At 42.8% G+C, this 16030-nt stretch overlaps 1 protein-coding gene across 2 annotated transcripts in view; it reads right to left on the bottom strand.

Annotated features, from left to right (window-relative positions):
* GOLGB1 (golgin B1) overlaps positions 1-16030 on the bottom strand; it is a 56884-nt gene that overhangs the window by 30131 nt on the left and 10723 nt on the right. For both annotated transcript variants that reach the window (XM_075741837.1, XM_075741906.1), the window contains 6 exons: positions 11595-11747; positions 9035-9157; positions 8497-8610; positions 6903-7314; positions 6138-6229; positions 5739-5835 (listed from right to left, as the gene is read on the bottom strand). In XM_075741837.1, the coding sequence (XP_075597952.1) occupies positions 5739-5835; positions 6138-6229; positions 6903-7314; positions 8497-8610; positions 9035-9157; positions 11595-11747 (991 nt within the window). The remainder of the gene's footprint in view (positions 1-5738; positions 5836-6137; positions 6230-6902; positions 7315-8496; positions 8611-9034; positions 9158-11594; positions 11748-16030) is intronic.

Raw genomic sequence — 16030 nt, 5'->3', positions numbered from 1 at the left:
AGATACTCTGTACCTTCTTTGTCTCTGTCTTCAACAAAGTTTTCCAAGCCTCTCTCCTGAGGATTGAGTCAGAGACTACTTGTGAGAAATCAAACGATACAAATTTATGAGAACAGATGGGTTGTCTTGTACTCAAGGGTCCTTCCTGAGAGAGCTGGCCAGCAATCCTTGCAAGGACAGTATCATCGCTGAAAGGTTATGGAAATTGAGGGAAGTCCACTATGACTGGAGAAAGACAAATGGCATATCCATCTTCAAAAAAAGGCCAAAAAGATAATATGGTAAACTACAAGCCAGTACGCCTCACTTCAGTCCCTCCAGAAATCACAAAGTGAGACCTCTTGGAGCACATTAGCAGGCACATGGAAGAGATGGCAGTGACTGAGAAACAGTCAGCATGGATTTTTAAGGTTAAATCACATTTGGACTACCTGATTGCCTTTTATGCATTTGTGGATGAGGAGAGAGCAGTGGATAGCATTTACATTGACTTTAACAAGGCTTTTGCCAGTGTCTCACACAATATTTTTGTATTGAAAATAAGAAGTGATGGCCTGGACTTAAGGGCAACTCAATGCATAAAAACCTGGTTGGATGATCAGGCTCAGAGAATAGTGGTGAATAAGTCATACTCTATCTGGAGGCTAGTAACAAGTGGAACATCACAGAGGTCTACCTGTGACCTCTCCTGTTTAACTTCTTTGTGACCTGGAGGTAGCAGAGTTCACACTCAAGTCTGGAGAACAGAACACACTGTGGGGGGGGAACAGCTGATACCCTCACAGGCAGGGCTGCCACTTACAGTAACCTGGGCAGGCTAGAAGAATGGGGAAACAGGAGCCTCATGAAATTCAACAAGCACAAATGTAACGTCCCGTCCCTGGGAATGCAGGCGTCGCACCAGCTCTGCCAGAAAGGATGAAGAGGATCTGCTAGACATTAGGCTACAAATCAGCCAGCAAGTGTGCCTGGGAGCAAGCAAGGTCAACAGCATCCTGGACTGTATGAACAGCAGTCTAGCCAGCAGACTGATCAAAGGTATTATCCTCTTCTACTGAGTACTCATTAGACTGCATTTCAAGAACTGCATTCAGTTTTGGACCCCAAATATAAGAAAAACATGGATACACTGAAGCAAGTTTGGCAGAAGACCACCAAGATGGTCACAGGGCTGGAGCACTTTCCCTGCGAGAAGACGCTGAGAGAACCAGGGTTTTTTTTACACTAGAATCTAGAAGGCTTTGGGGAGACCTAAAAGAAGCTTTCCAACACCTATGAAGAGATTATTGAGAAGACACAGCTAGGCTTTTTACAGTAGTGCAAGGAAGGAGGATGAAAGACAACACACATATACTGAAACAAAATAGGTTACAACTGGATGTAATGAAGATCTTTTTTTGCCATAAGGACAGTCAAATACAGGACAACCAGGTGATCAGGCCCAGCCAGCATGGGTTCATGAAAGACAGGTCCTGCTTGACTAACCTGATCTCCTTCTATGACAAGGTGACCCACTTAGTGGATGAGGGAAAGGCCGTGGATGTTGTCCACCTGGACTTTAGTAAAGCCTTTGATACCGTTTCCCACAGCATTCTCCTGGAGAAACTGGCTGCTCATGGCTGGGACGGGCATACTCTTCACTGGGTAAAAAACTGTCTGGATGGCTGGGCCCAAAGAGTTGTGGGGAATGGAGTTAAATCCAGTTGGCGGACGGTCACAAGTGGTGTTCCCCAGGGCTCAGTATTAGGGCCAGTTCTCTTTAATATCTTTATCCATGATCTGGACAAGGGGATCAAGTGCACCCACCCTCAGTAAGTTTGCAGACAAGACCAAGTTGGGTGGGAGTGTTGATCTGCTTGAGGGTAAGAAGGCTCTACAGAGGGATCTGGACAGGCTGGATCGATGGGCCGAGGCCAACTACTGTATGAGGTTCAACAAGGCTCAGTGCTGGGTCACAACAACCCCATGCAATGCCACAGGCTTGGGGAAGAGTGACTGGAAAACTGCCCAGCGGAAAAGGACCTGGGGGTATTGGTCGACAGCCGGCTGACTTTTGGCCAAGGCAGCCAACAGCATCCCGGCTTGTATCAGAAATATTGTGGCCAGCAGGACTAGGGCAGTGATCGTCCCCCTGTACTTGGCACTGGTGAGGCCACACCTCAAGTACTGTGTTCGGTTTTGGGCCCCTCACTACGAGAAAGACATTGAGTTGCTGGAGCATGGCCAAAGAAGAGCAACGAAGCCAATGAAGGCTCTAGAGAATAAGTCTGATGAGGAGTGGCAGAGGAAACTGGGGTTGTTTAGCCTGGAGAAAAGGAGGCTGAGGGGAGACCTGAAAGGAGGTCATAGCAAGGTGGGTGTTGGTATCTTCTCCCAAGTAACAAGTGATGGGACGAGAGGAAATGGCTTCAAGTTGCGCCAGGGGAGGTTTAGATTGGATATTAGGCAAAATTTCTTCACTGAAAGGGTTATCAAGCCTTGGAACAGGCTGCCCAGGGAAGTGGTTGAGTTGCCATCCCCAGAGGTATTTAAAAGATGCACAGATGCGGTGCTTAGGGACATGGCTTAGTGGTAGACTTGGCAGTGCTAGGTTAGCGGTTGGACTTGATGATCTTAAAGGTCTTTTCCAACCTAAACGATTCTATGATTCTATGTTTGCTTTCCCTGAAATTGGCTGAACTTCATAGGCTTTTCCTGAAGATGACGGAATCATGGAACCATTTAGGTTCGAAAAGACCCTTAAAATCATTGAGTCAACTATTAACCTAACTCTTGTCTATTTTCTTAGTGTAGAAGGGAAAGTAGAAAAAGGTAAACTGAACATTCTTATGTAGCATGAGGAGAGACATTCAATCCCTCAAAGAGCTGCTTCAAGAAAAGTTTATGGAATCCATATGACTAGTAAAGAGAGCAACAGATATACTGGTATAATGTACTGCTGAGCCCATGAAAATTAAAAGACTATACAAAGATTTTGAATTCTTTACAATTTAGACAATGATAGTTAAGTAGTTTAGTAGTATTTGTTGAGGTTCCCTTGAAAATCATCAGAAATTGCAAAATATCAGGTAACTATAGGTAAATCCTTATTTCATTCTACTCAAGTTAGGACTGGAGTACTGTGGGCAGTTTTAGGGTTAGGGTTACACTTCAAAGACGACTGACAAATTAGAAAGTCATCAGGAGACAGAGAGGAGAAGCAAAGTATTTAGAACCTACAGAGGGAGGAGGTTTGAAAGATGATGATTTTTTACATGTTTCCATTTAATCTTTTGGTGTTTTGGGTTTGGTTTTGGTTTTGTTTTGTTTGTTTTTTTAAGAAATGACATCTCCCAATGTTTAAAATGTTAAAAAATGTCAGTAATCAAGTGTTCAACACATCCACTGGAGACAAAATTACAACAAAAAAAATCTTGTTTTAAAGTAAACATGCATTGGGAAAGACCATGCATGACAGTGAAGCTTTAAAAGTCACTGCATTTTTCAAGTGGAATTCCTCAGTGGAGGAAGGACCTGCTTTTTAAGGAAGCTGATAAAAGCACTCCAGGTACATCTTGGATATACTCAATCTTAACTCAGGGCATGCCATCTGATTAAGAGCTGGACTTCTGTCAGGCCTTAGATATAGTTCCCCCCAACATTCTTGCCACTAAATTGCAGAGATAAGGGTTTGATGGATGGACTGTTAGACGGACAAGGAACTGGCTGGATGGCTGTGTGCAAAGAGTTATAGCCAATGGCTCAATGTCCAAGTGGAAACCAGTAATGAGTGGTGTCCCTTAAGGGTCCATACTGGGACCAATACTATTTACTATCTTCATTCATGACGTAGACAGTGGGATTGAGTGCACCCTCAGCAAGCTTGCAGATGACACCAAGCTAAGCAGTGCAGTTGACTTGTTAGAGGGATGGAATGCCATCCAGAGAGACACTGACAAGCTCGAGGAGTGGGCCTGTGCGGACGTCATGAAGCTCAACAAGGCCAAGTGCAAGGTCCTGCATCTGGGTTGGGGCAATGCCCAGCATCAATGCAGACTAGGAGGTAAATGGACTGAGAACAGGCCTGCAGAGAAGGACTTGGGGATACTGGTAAACAAAAAATTAGACAGGAGCTGGCAACATGCACTTGCAGTCCAGAAAGCCAATCATATCCTGGGCTGCATGAAAAGACGTGTGAGCAGCAAGTCAAGGGAGGTGATTCTCCCCCTCTACTCCGCTCTTGTGAGACCCCACCTGGAGTACTCCGTCCATTTCTGGGGTCCCCCAGTACAAGAGAGACATGGATCTGTTAGAGTGAGTCCAGAGGAGAGCCACAAAGATGAACCAAGGACTGGAGCACCTCTCCTGTGAGGAAAGGCTGAGAGAGTTGGGGTGGTTCAGCCTGGAGAAGAGAAGGCTCCGGGGAGGCCTTACAGCAGCCTTTCAAGAGGGTTTCTTCTCTTTGGGTTGCCCAGAGTTGTCATCAGCTGCCCCATCATTGGACATGTCCAAGGTCAGGTTGGATGCGTCTTTGAGCAACCTGATCTAGTGAAGGATGTCTCTCCCTAGGGCAGGGGGGTTGGACTGCATGATCTTTCGAAGTCCCTTCCAAGACAAACCATTGTATGATTCTAAATGATGTCTTGAAGTCCATTGAAGACCTGCATTTCTGAGTTCATGGAATAAAAAGAAAGGGAGGTGTTCTAGGATTGCAGGTATCTGGTTTATTGCTGATTACTCCCCTACCAGGATTCTTACGAAGAGGGTGTATCTCTGAATGACAGGAAGCAAAAGGAATCTATTTCCGCAAAAATGAAGACAGCCTATTGCCATAGCGCATCATACCCTAAAGTAAAAAACTGTGGGAACCCATTTTTTTAATACTGTAATTCTGATAGAGTGCTGATATTACTGCTACCAGTCTACATGCCTAGAGACTCAAAATCAAATTAATTGTCTGTCTTTTTTTAATCTGGCATATGTATGGGCTCTTTACTGTTTCAGCAAAAGCCATCGAATATACACCCTCCCTCCTGAAGCACCACCTGCAGATTCTCAGCATTTTATATCAGGGAGGAGCTACTACTTCAGTTATATCTTATTTTGTACAATCTAAGAATGTGCAAGTACATAGTGTCTTGGGATACAAAATTTATTCTACCATCCTTAGGCTTAACTGACATTAATGGAACACAAAACCCAATAAACCAAAGCTATTCATTGCACTTAACGTGCCCTATCACAATGAAGCTTACCTCAGCGCCCTTTTATGGATAAGTCTGCAATCACATAATATTACCGTCCCTGCCTTCATCCTAACTTTTTCACATCTTCTCCATGTTATTTGCACCCATCATCGTAGATGACACATGCAGGAACATGAAGCATGTGAACCATACAGGTAACAAGTTCTACCCACTCTGTCTCATGGCCAAAACACTAACCATCACTTCGTATCACTAGACAACACCATGCAGGCAGGCCTATGATGCACGGCCCAGTCTTTTTAATAATTGAGGTTGGTTTACTTATTTTTTTCTGTCAGCCTGTTCACTGTCTGAGATTCAGATAGTTCCTCTTCCCTTTAGAATTAAATTCTACTTTAACCACTGGAAAGAATTATATAGTATTTTTTAAGATCTTGGTAATGAAAGCATAATGAACCAGTAACCATGGACATATTTATAATCTAAAAATAGGTAAGAATAATTCTTAAATATTTTAAGAATATTAAAATAGGTAAGATAATCTCACATCACCTTCAGTCTTCTGTCTTTCCAAGTTCTCTGTGGGTAGGAGTGAAGTCCCATTCCAATCTTCCTGGTCTATAATTTTTCCCTGTGAAGTTGTTTCATCCTGTTTAAGCATAGGACAGAGGGGAGAAAGATAAATTTCAATAGAGTTTATACATACACATTAGTCTTTGATCTTGCAGTTAACCTTTCAAAAAAATCAACTGGCAACTTTTAAGTTACTCAGTTTGACTCCTATTTCTTCCCAGGCTTCCATAGTCATAACATGTCTGCCCATCAGCTGAGAGAACCCATAACAGCCTTTCTCAAGCAATACATCATAAAAAAGAATTAAAAATATTTCATTCAGTTTCGGCTCCTCAACATATGAGAAAATTTCAGGAGAGACATATGAAAAGATCATACCTGTTTCTTATATTCGGAGACCTGCACTACTGACTGGGATTTTAGCTCATTCTGACAGCTGACAAATTCTTCAGATTTCTGTACAAGTTCATCTAATGGAGGGGAAAAAAGGGAGTTAAGGTGTGTTCTTGCCTTCTTTTCTGAAATATATCCAGTTTACGCATATGCATAATAGTATATGAGATCCCTTATCTCTCAGTCATTGCCTCAGATTTAGGCCGTAAAGAAGCTGGAAGGAAATCAATTTGAAGTAATAGCTTGAGGCAGGATCAATGTTGTTAGTTCTAATACAAGCCTACCGACAAAATGGTACAGTTTGCTTTCCTTGGTTGTTTAACTTATAATTTCAGTAGAAATTCAGACTGTGAAGAATGTGGTGCATCTAAAAAGAACTTACATAAGTTGATGGAAAAAATCCAACAAGTTATTAAAATTAACTAAAAAAATATATCTGGCTCAAGAAATCTATAAGCCTCAAAACATTATAGGCTGGGACAGTAAGGGAAAGCACCATATATGCTGCCCTACTCTTATGCTCCTCCTCTTGCAACTGGCTTTGGTCACTGCCAAAGACAGAAAGGTGGGATTGAACCAGAGAGACCTTTAGTTTGATACAGTACAACCACTCCTATGTTCCTATGCAATTAGGAATTGTTATACCAAGAATTTCTTATGAGCTATTTCAAAAACAAAGCCAAACAGAAGGCAACCCAATAACCCTTAGGCTCCTGACAACCTGCTTCACCAACTGCTGTGCTTGCTTACCCTGTAGTTTCCGTATTGTAGCACTGTCTTCAGCAGACAATACCAACAGCCGGTCAACATCCTGTTTCAGCTGATCATTTTCAGCTACAAGGACAGCATGGCTAGATTTCAGCTCTTGCTCAGCCACCTTAAGACAACCGATCTGCAGGTTTTTCTCTTCCACCTCCAGCCTTTGTTCCTGCTCCAGGTCTTTATACTTCATCTCTAATTCAGCTTGTGCTCTTCTTGCCTCTTCCAGCTGTTCTGAGAGACAATGCACCTCCTCCTGCAAGCGATGGGAGGACAGCTTCCTCTCAGCTAGTTCCAGCTCCATCTTCTCTCTGAGATCCTGAGACTCTCGTCTCTCTGCATCTAACACATCCCTCAGGGACCTTAGATCCACTTCCATCTTCTGGCACTGGTCTAGGAGTGTCTGTAAAAGGATATGGAAATCAATTTAACTCTCAACTAGTTGAATACATTGCCAAAGTACTTGAATTATATTTTTTAATTGCCATTAAATCCTTTTCAAATATCTAAGCAGCAGAAAGGAGGAAACAAACGTGGCAGAAATCTCAATTTGTTAGAAAAATTGCCCTAGTATTTGCAAATTGCAAGAAAGCAATACTGGGAGAAACAAAACCTCTCAATTTTGGTAAAGAAAAGAGCAGGGAAATATAGAGGAAAGAAACAATAGAACAGTGGCCATGAATCCTCTTTTAAAGGAAAGAGAGCTTCCCAAAAAGCGAACGAAGGACTACAACAAAAGAGGAGGAACTCAACTATTACAGAGTACAATTAAAAAAAAAAAAAAGAACAAAAGTGCCTATGTGAAAGGGGGGTTGAAACTGCTGAAATAGAAAACAGAAGGTAACAGAGTGTTCCGCAGTGCCCGCTGCTTCAAGAAAGATCCCAGAAACCTGGCTGACACTGACCAGAGATTTAAGACAACCAAGGAACAGAAACAGACCCTACGCTTGCCAGAATTCCTTTTGTCAAGCTTCTTCCTCCTGGAGCTGTGATGATCAGCATAGCTAGTTTCAGGAGGAGGCTGATGAGGGGCAACCTTTACTTCATGAGTAGGAAGAGAAGCTTCAGCCACATGGCCTCAAGCTTGTAAGTGTACCAAGGTCTCCCTCTGACCATATAATGTGCACGAGGGGAGTCAAAGACACAGAGAAGGAGTCGGGGAACCCCAACAACCATGCCATGAAGATAACCATGCTGCCACTTCGTGAAACACTCTGGTAAGAAATGTTATCAGTAGCAAGTAAAAGTCAGCTCACTGAGGTTCTTCACCTCTTTGTAGTGGTAAGAGGTCCCACCACTGTGCCTGGCTGGGACACACAGGAAAAGAAAATATAGTGGTGCACTAGTGTGTAAAAGTTATCAAAGCGAGGCTCAGCGCTAGATTGGCTGGAAATTGTGCATCCTATTAACATGAGACTGAGAGAGTATAAGTCTCTTCTAAAGGGATGGAGAATTATTTTCAGAAGTTCAGTCCAGGATATGGTTGGCTTTCTGGGCTGCTGACAAAGTTTCTGAGCTGCTGACAAAGGCCCCATTCACCACTTCTACGTGAGAGTAAGGCAATAAGCAAAGCATGAAAAGGTACCTGTTTTTGTTGTTCAGCAGTATGTAATTCCTGCTGCAGCAATTCTACCACCTGAGTTCGTCCTAGCAGTGCTGCGTTCTGCTCCTCTAGCTTTCTATGAAGTGTACGCAGGTTCTGTGAGAGAGACAGTGCTATACCAGTATCTGGGAAGCTAACGTAAAGCGGCTTGATTTCCTGGTTTCATCAATACACCTAGTTTTCATAACACAGTTACTTTAATAGCCTGAATAACTTCATTTTTGTTGACACTTACTCTAGAACTCTGGTGCAATAGGAAGATTTCACCATTGTTTCACAAATAGGGAACTGGAGCACAATAATTTAAGACTTTCTATTTAACCGATAGCAAATCAGCAGATTGAAGCTGGGACCTTGAAAGTTCAAACTACCATCCCAAAAAACCCCAAACAATCAAATCATATCTCTTCTCACCCCTTCTGAGTTACTTTGATGAGAACTGCTCTCTCAGGATGTCTTCAGACCAGTAAAACTTCTTTTCCTTTCTCCTCCCATAATAAGATTATTATATCAAATATACCTGCTGCATCTCTACTTCGAGATCTGACTGGACCACTGTCTGAGGCAATTCAGCTTGGTGCTGGTGAACCTGCTCTTCTAGGAGAGCTTCCTTCCCCTGAATCACCTCCTGCAGGGAGCTCAGCTGAAAACATAAGCCACAAAATGAAAAAATAAACAACCAACCAACCAAACAAGAAGGTTATAAGCTTGACAGACATGCAGACTTCCTTCCAACGTGTACCAGCATATTATGTGTGTGATGAGGTCTTCAGCTTGATAATCCTATACGTCACCTTGGTCAAATGGTACCTTTATCCTACTAATACGTACATATTAACTGATAATATTTCAGATCCCAGAAAGCAAAACCCATTGAATTTCATCTACAAATATGCAGAACGATAATCGATATGATTACTATACAAGTTCATAAAACTTCTGGGCTTTTATTTGTATAGGATGCAGCCCACAACACAGATCAAAACCTAAACCTGCAATTCAGAGTATTAACAAAAATATTTTCATAAAGACAATGTAACATAACAGCTGTTACATTACGTGATAAAAAGCTCCTCTGCACATTCACAGTAGAACACAGAAAGGCAATGGCAGGTCTGGGAGCTGAAAGAATACTCTGCCCCAGCTATTCCAAAGCCCATCACAGAACAGCAATAGCAGGCAGGAAAGAACTCAAATTCTAACTCAGAGGAAAGAACACTCTGTCCAGGCCCTTCCAGGGGCTGTTCCTCGACTCCTCAGAGAGCCATCAGTCCCATTGTTCAAATGCGAAACCCTTTAAGATGACTTAACTGTGGAGCACCTTTTGCACCAAGGGTGGTTACTGTCTAGGGGTATAGGATATATCACGGGACACAGGTAAAGAGCATTTTGGGATTGCAAAAGACTTATAGAACATTTAGGGAAGGAACCAAAGGCAGGGAAAGGGATGGATTTAGGTGATTTGGGGAAGAACGAAACCAAAAAAAAATAGTGTAAGGGAATTAAAAAAGGCCAGTTGTTTAAATAGCAGCCGCTCAATATGCTTGTCTGGCCATGTCCTGATCAGCAGTCTGTCTTGTCTTCTTACTAAACACCATTTCCAACTACTTCATTGTAGGAGAGGGTCTCTATTTGGTGTGCATTTGTGTGTGTATGGGAGGTCTAAGCACTAGTAACTGGATTCAGACTGTGGGTCAGAGGGCCTGTGTGTACATGGTGCCAGAAACTGGATGGAACAAGTGCAAGTGTATGTATGATCACTAGCGAGTATCAAGCCAGGCTAGCCGACAAGTAGGTGAAGTAGCTTGGGAGCCAGGACAGAGGGGGATGGCGTCCAAGGGTGAGGCCACAGGCAGACTTGACTACTGGACGGACCGACCACAGGAGTTCTGGCCAGCTGCCAGAGACCATAACGTCTTGGGGGTCTCTAAGGACAAGACCTGCTTTTGTGCACTTGTGAATTTCTAAGGGAGTTAGCTAATAGAGAGACAAGGGGAGTCCTGGTCAGCATGCATGTGCATGCCTGTGTGTCTCTAAGAATGAGCCCACAGGGAGGCTGGCTACCAGAGGGACCAGGAGAGTCCTGGTCAGGGTGCGCATGTGTCTCTCTAAGGATAAGACCACGGGGGTTGGCTACCGAAGGGTGCAGGGGAGCCCTGGTCAGGTGTGGTGGTGGGGTGTGTGCACACATGCACCAATGTGTGCATTTTTCTAAAAGCAAGACAGAGCAGGGGGGTTGGCTATTGGAGGGACCAGGGGAGTACCAGTCAGTTCTGTGCACGTGTGTGTGTGAGCAATGGGTCCAAACCAGCAGCTGGAGTGGAGCTGTGGGCCCTGGGCCTTTGCATATCCACATGCCAGCAACTGGGGAGACTTGGATCCAGGGGCCAGTTACCAGGCAGACTGAATGTCTAAGCATAGCTATTAGTGAGATCCACAACGTATATCTGTATATATTCTTACTATTCTCTCATCTGAGCTGCCATAGAGGGGAACAGGGTGAGGCTGTTGGTGCTGTTTGTGTTCATGTGAGTGCTGGGTGCTTCTGTGTTATCTATGTGGTTGGCCATCTGTATACGTATGCAGGAGTCACACACGTGTGCCAGCTGGGAACACATTCTCAGCCATGCGACTAGCTGGACTTGGAGGAGCATGGAGCTTTGGCAACCTTGCCTCTGTCAGGCTGCAGAATTTAGCCATATACCCTAGCAGCAGCATGTCCTCAGGAACAACTGTCTCTTACATTCTCCAGTGACAAGACACATGGGAATGGTTCACAGCTGCATCAGGAGAGGTTCAGACTTGACATTAGGAAACATATCTTTACCAAGAGGGTGGTCACACACTGAAACAGGATTCCTAGAAAGGTGGTCAATGCTCCAAACCCGTCAGTGTTTAAGAGGTATTTGGATGACGCCCTTAATAACATGCTTTAGCTGTTGGTCAGCACTGAAGTGGTCAGGCAGTTGGACTAGACAATCACTGTAGGTTCCTTCCAGCTGAACTATTCTATTCTATCACGCTAGTGTAAGCGGTGGGGTGGGAAACACAGACTGATCAATAGAAAAATTTTCCTGTACCTGTGTTGCATACTTGATTTCAGCATCTTTGAGATTCACTTTGGCTACAGCCAGCTGTTCCTTCAGATCCTGAACAGTCTCCTCTTGCTCCCTGAGCTGCTCTTTTAGTGCTTCGACTTTGTCTCTATGCTCTTCACTTGTATTTTGGTTATTCTGACATTGCAAGAGGAAAGAAGTAGGAAGAAAAGAAACAGAAGAAAGTAAACTGATCAGTATTACTGGTCAATTAAAGAAAAAATTAGAATGCTACTGCACTCTTGACTCCTAACCAGATGCTTATTTCTACTACATTTCTTAATTTCTTAACTTTACATTTTGTTTCTTTAAATTAAGTTGTCCTGCATTAAGAACTATTTTCCCTATTTCTGTGTAGATACGCACAAGATGTATTTAACTGAGAAGTGTCAAATCACTTTGGAATGACTAATTATCCATAAATGCTTACCATATAAACTCAGGTAATTCATATTATTAAATATAATACATAATCTACAATATGATGACCTTAATCTGTGAGCCTTTTTAATTTCACAGATTTTGCTAATATGAGAAATGAAACATCTTTTATTTAGCAATAGAAGAATATTCTTCACATGACAAAGGGGCAGACATTAAACATTCTAGGCTACAGAAAATGCCCACAGAAATCTCTTTAGACTAAAGGGATTTATAGCAATGAACCTGTTTGAAATAAGCAAAGGGAACATGCAAACATTCATCAGTTCTATTCCACTCTGAGGCACTAAAATCCTCTGTTTATGACCATGAAATTTAAACTCAGACAACATTTCACATAAAACACGTGCTTAGGCTATGTCTACTCAGACATACTAGCACACTACAGCTGCACTTTTTGTCTCTCAAAGACCATCTGTATGGCAGGCAATCCTCTAATAACCACAGTTGTACACCTACTTAACACAGCGTCACACACTAGGTCCAGCATATCAACACTGTCACTGAAAAGCAGGAAAAACATCCTTCTACTCTTATCATCTCAACACTCCCAACTACTTCAAGCACTCAGTGCTGGGGATTTTTGACTGAATACATACAAAATTTATATCTTTCCTCTTTCTTGTTACAGGTAGTGGATCAAAGATCACCAAGAACATATGGAGTCTACAGAGTATTTATGTCCTTTAAACCCATTCTGAAAAATTTATGAAGGCATTTAGAAGGACAAGTGAGTGTAATAAAAATAATTAAGAACCTACTGTTCCTTAAACAATGTGTCACCTATAGAGAAGGTCTTTGGAAGCAGGTAGAATAGACAGACAAGGAAAGCTTTAATTGCACTTAAGCTTAGAAGTAGAACAAGGGGAAAAAAAAAAAACAACAGAACTGCAGGAAGCTTTAAGAAGCCAGGGATATACATATTTTATAAGACTGGGGCAAAGCAGTTGTTAGGGGGGGGGGAAGATGGGTGGATTAGTTTGCTTACTTGGGATTAGCTCTCAGGATCGTGTGTAGCATTTGCCACTGTCCTGCAAAAGATACTTGTCTCTAAATTCAAGAAACACGGATTTGGCAGATGGACCACTCAGTGGATAAGAATTGGCTGGATGGTCTCAAAGAGTTGCGGTCAACAGCTCAATGTCCAAGCAGAGATCAGTGACAAGTGGCATTCCTCAGGGGTCGGTATTGTGATTGGCACTGTTGAACATATTTCTCAGCGACATGGACAGTGAGATTGTGTACAACCTCAGCAAGTTTGCCGATGGCACGCTGGAGGGAAGGGATGCCATCCAGAGGGTGGGCCTGTGCGAACCACATGAAGTGCAAGGCCCTGCATACAGGTCGGGGCAATCCCAAGCACAACTACAGGCTGGGTGGAGAATAGATTGAGAACAGCCCTGAGGAGAAGGACTTTAGAGTGTTGGTTGATGAGAAGCTCAACATGAGCTCGCAATACACACTTGCGGCACAGAAAGCCAACTGTATCCTGGGCTGCATCCAAAGAAGCATGACCAAGGGAGGGGATACTCCCTCTCTACTCTGCTCTGGTGAGAGCCCACCTGGAGTACTGCATCCAGCTCCGGGGTCCCCAGTACAAGAAAGATGTGGAGCTGTTAAAGAGAGTCCAGAGGAGGGTGACAATGGTGATCAGAGGGCTGGAGCACCTCTCCTGTGAGGACAGGCTGAGAGAGTTGGGGTGGTTCAGCCTGGAGAAGAGAAGGCTCCGGGAAAAATTTATAGCAGCCTTCCAGTACCTAAAGGGGCCTACAAAAAGGCTAGATAGGGACTTCTTACAAGGGCAATTACTGACAGGACAAGGGGTAATGGGTTTAAACTAAAGAGGGGAGATTTAGATCAGATGTTAGGAAGAAATTCTTCCCTGTGGGGGTGGTGAGGCATTGGAACAGGTTGCCCAGAGAAGTTATGGATGCCCCCTCCCTGGAAGTGTTTGAGGCCAGGCTGGATGGAACTTTGGGCAACCTGGTCTAGCGGAGGGTATCCCTGTCCATGGCAGGGGCGTTGAAACTAGATGATCTCTAAGGACCATTAAGAACAGTAGCACAGCCACAAAGTTCCCAGAGCTCAAGCTTTCAGATATCATGTTTTTCCAAAATGTATAAACTCACATCTGACCATAATTTGTGTTTACCCACTTTAAAAGTTTGAGGAGCCTCAATTGTTCTGTGTACTAATTCCAACAACTTAATGGAAAGATGTTTTGATTCTCCTGGAAATGAGGCACTCTTATGTTAAAAGCCCAGAAAGTAATAGTAACAATTAGGCATTTAAAATACAGCCTTCCCATGAAGGCCCAATCATGGGGCGGGGGGGGGGGGGGGGGGGGTGGGGTGGCGGGAGGGAAGCCCTTTGCTATATTTATCCCTCATGATTTCCAAAAGGAACCACTAATGTTCAATACCTCAGCACAACATGCAACCCTAATGTAAATTTTTCATCTTGAAATGACAGGTATCAGTCTAGGAAACATCACCATTACTCAAGACAGCATCTACTTGGGGAAATAATTATAAAGGAATCTGTAGCTTCTCAGTCATCTAACCTTACAAGAAAGTATCTAGAAAGTGCTTTCTGGGTCAAATACATAATATTGAAGGTAATTGCCCTAACATCATTTCTCTTAAATGATTCTCTAACCCAAAACCAGTAAGGCTCTGGTCCACACCATTTCCACTGGAGATTGTATCAAGACCTCATTCCTCTAATTAGAAGGCCATTTCTCTTAATCCATTCACCTGTCAGCACTGTCCTTTCACTTTAACAGTTCTCCCATTTTGTTGGTGCTTACCTTCCTCATACAACTGTAGAAAGAAATGATGTTTCCTCTCCAACTTTAGTTGACTAAATAGCCAAGCTATTTTGAGTGTCCAGTAAAAGTAGCTACTAACACAATGAGAAAATGGAAAGTCTTTTGCTGCTCTCAGAATTTATCTTTCCTAGTTCCAAGTGAACAGAACCTGACAACACTCCACATGAGGCCTTGCCGCTCTTAGTACAATAGTTGGAAGGATAACTGTTTGCCTTACATAAAAAACGAGTAGGCCTCTTTTTAAAAATCTACATCACACTGATTAACTAGTGATAAGCTTTCTCTCATTTTGCTGCCTTCAACTGATAAATTTGTATTTTGAAGCAAGAACACTCATTAGTCCATAACAGCAAGTCTACACAAAGTAATGTAACAGCACATGGGTCTACAAATGCTACATATGAATAAGCTAAAAAAAGCCTCAGCAGCAGGACAGCAACACGAAGTGACGTAGCTAAACAGCCTCCAGGGCCTTCACTGTCCTCTGCAGCCACGGGGCTTTTTTCATGGCCTTGCAGTATACAGTGGTAGGATACCACAAATGCTTGATCTTTCACTTGTTAAATTTTGCTTTATTTTTCTATTATGTCAATCCTCAAGATCATCTAATTCTTCCTGTATGAAAACCAAATGCTGCTTTGCATTGAGAAAGAGTCTCAAGATTGCATTGTAAAGTGAATTACAGTAGCACGTTTCTATGATATTATGATGCCATCTATCAAAAATATTAAGCAGAAGTCATGGAACCAATCTTTACTCCGTTACTAGTCACCTCTCACCTGACAGCTCTCACACTCACCCTTTAATGTTTCCTATAATCTTTTAATTTTTTTTTTTTTTAACATTTCAAATAACCCTTAACTTCTCTGCTCTAATGAGCATCATCTGATGTCCTGCAATCTGTTTGGACTTCTATCACATTTCCCTTGCCTAGTATTACTAATTTTTAGAAGAAAACTATGTGGTCAGAACAACAATGTTAGGTTTTCAAAAATTACCAGTTCCGATGGGAGTTTCTAGCTGGTAGCTAATAGCTTCTTTAATTTCTTGGTATAAGACACTTTCCCCTCATTTTTTACCTAGCTTTACAAAATTATGGCTTGTTAACCATAAAACTTTGTGGTGGCACAGGAAGCTACATCACTGGAAA

The sequence above is a fragment of the Balearica regulorum genome, chromosome 1 (assembly GCF_011004875.1).
Source record: "Balearica regulorum gibbericeps isolate bBalReg1 chromosome 1, bBalReg1.pri, whole genome shotgun sequence".
In the NCBI taxonomy this organism is placed as follows: Eukaryota; Metazoa; Chordata; class Aves; order Gruiformes; family Gruidae; genus Balearica; species Balearica regulorum.
This window is presented reverse-complemented; position numbering and strand designations above follow the sequence as displayed.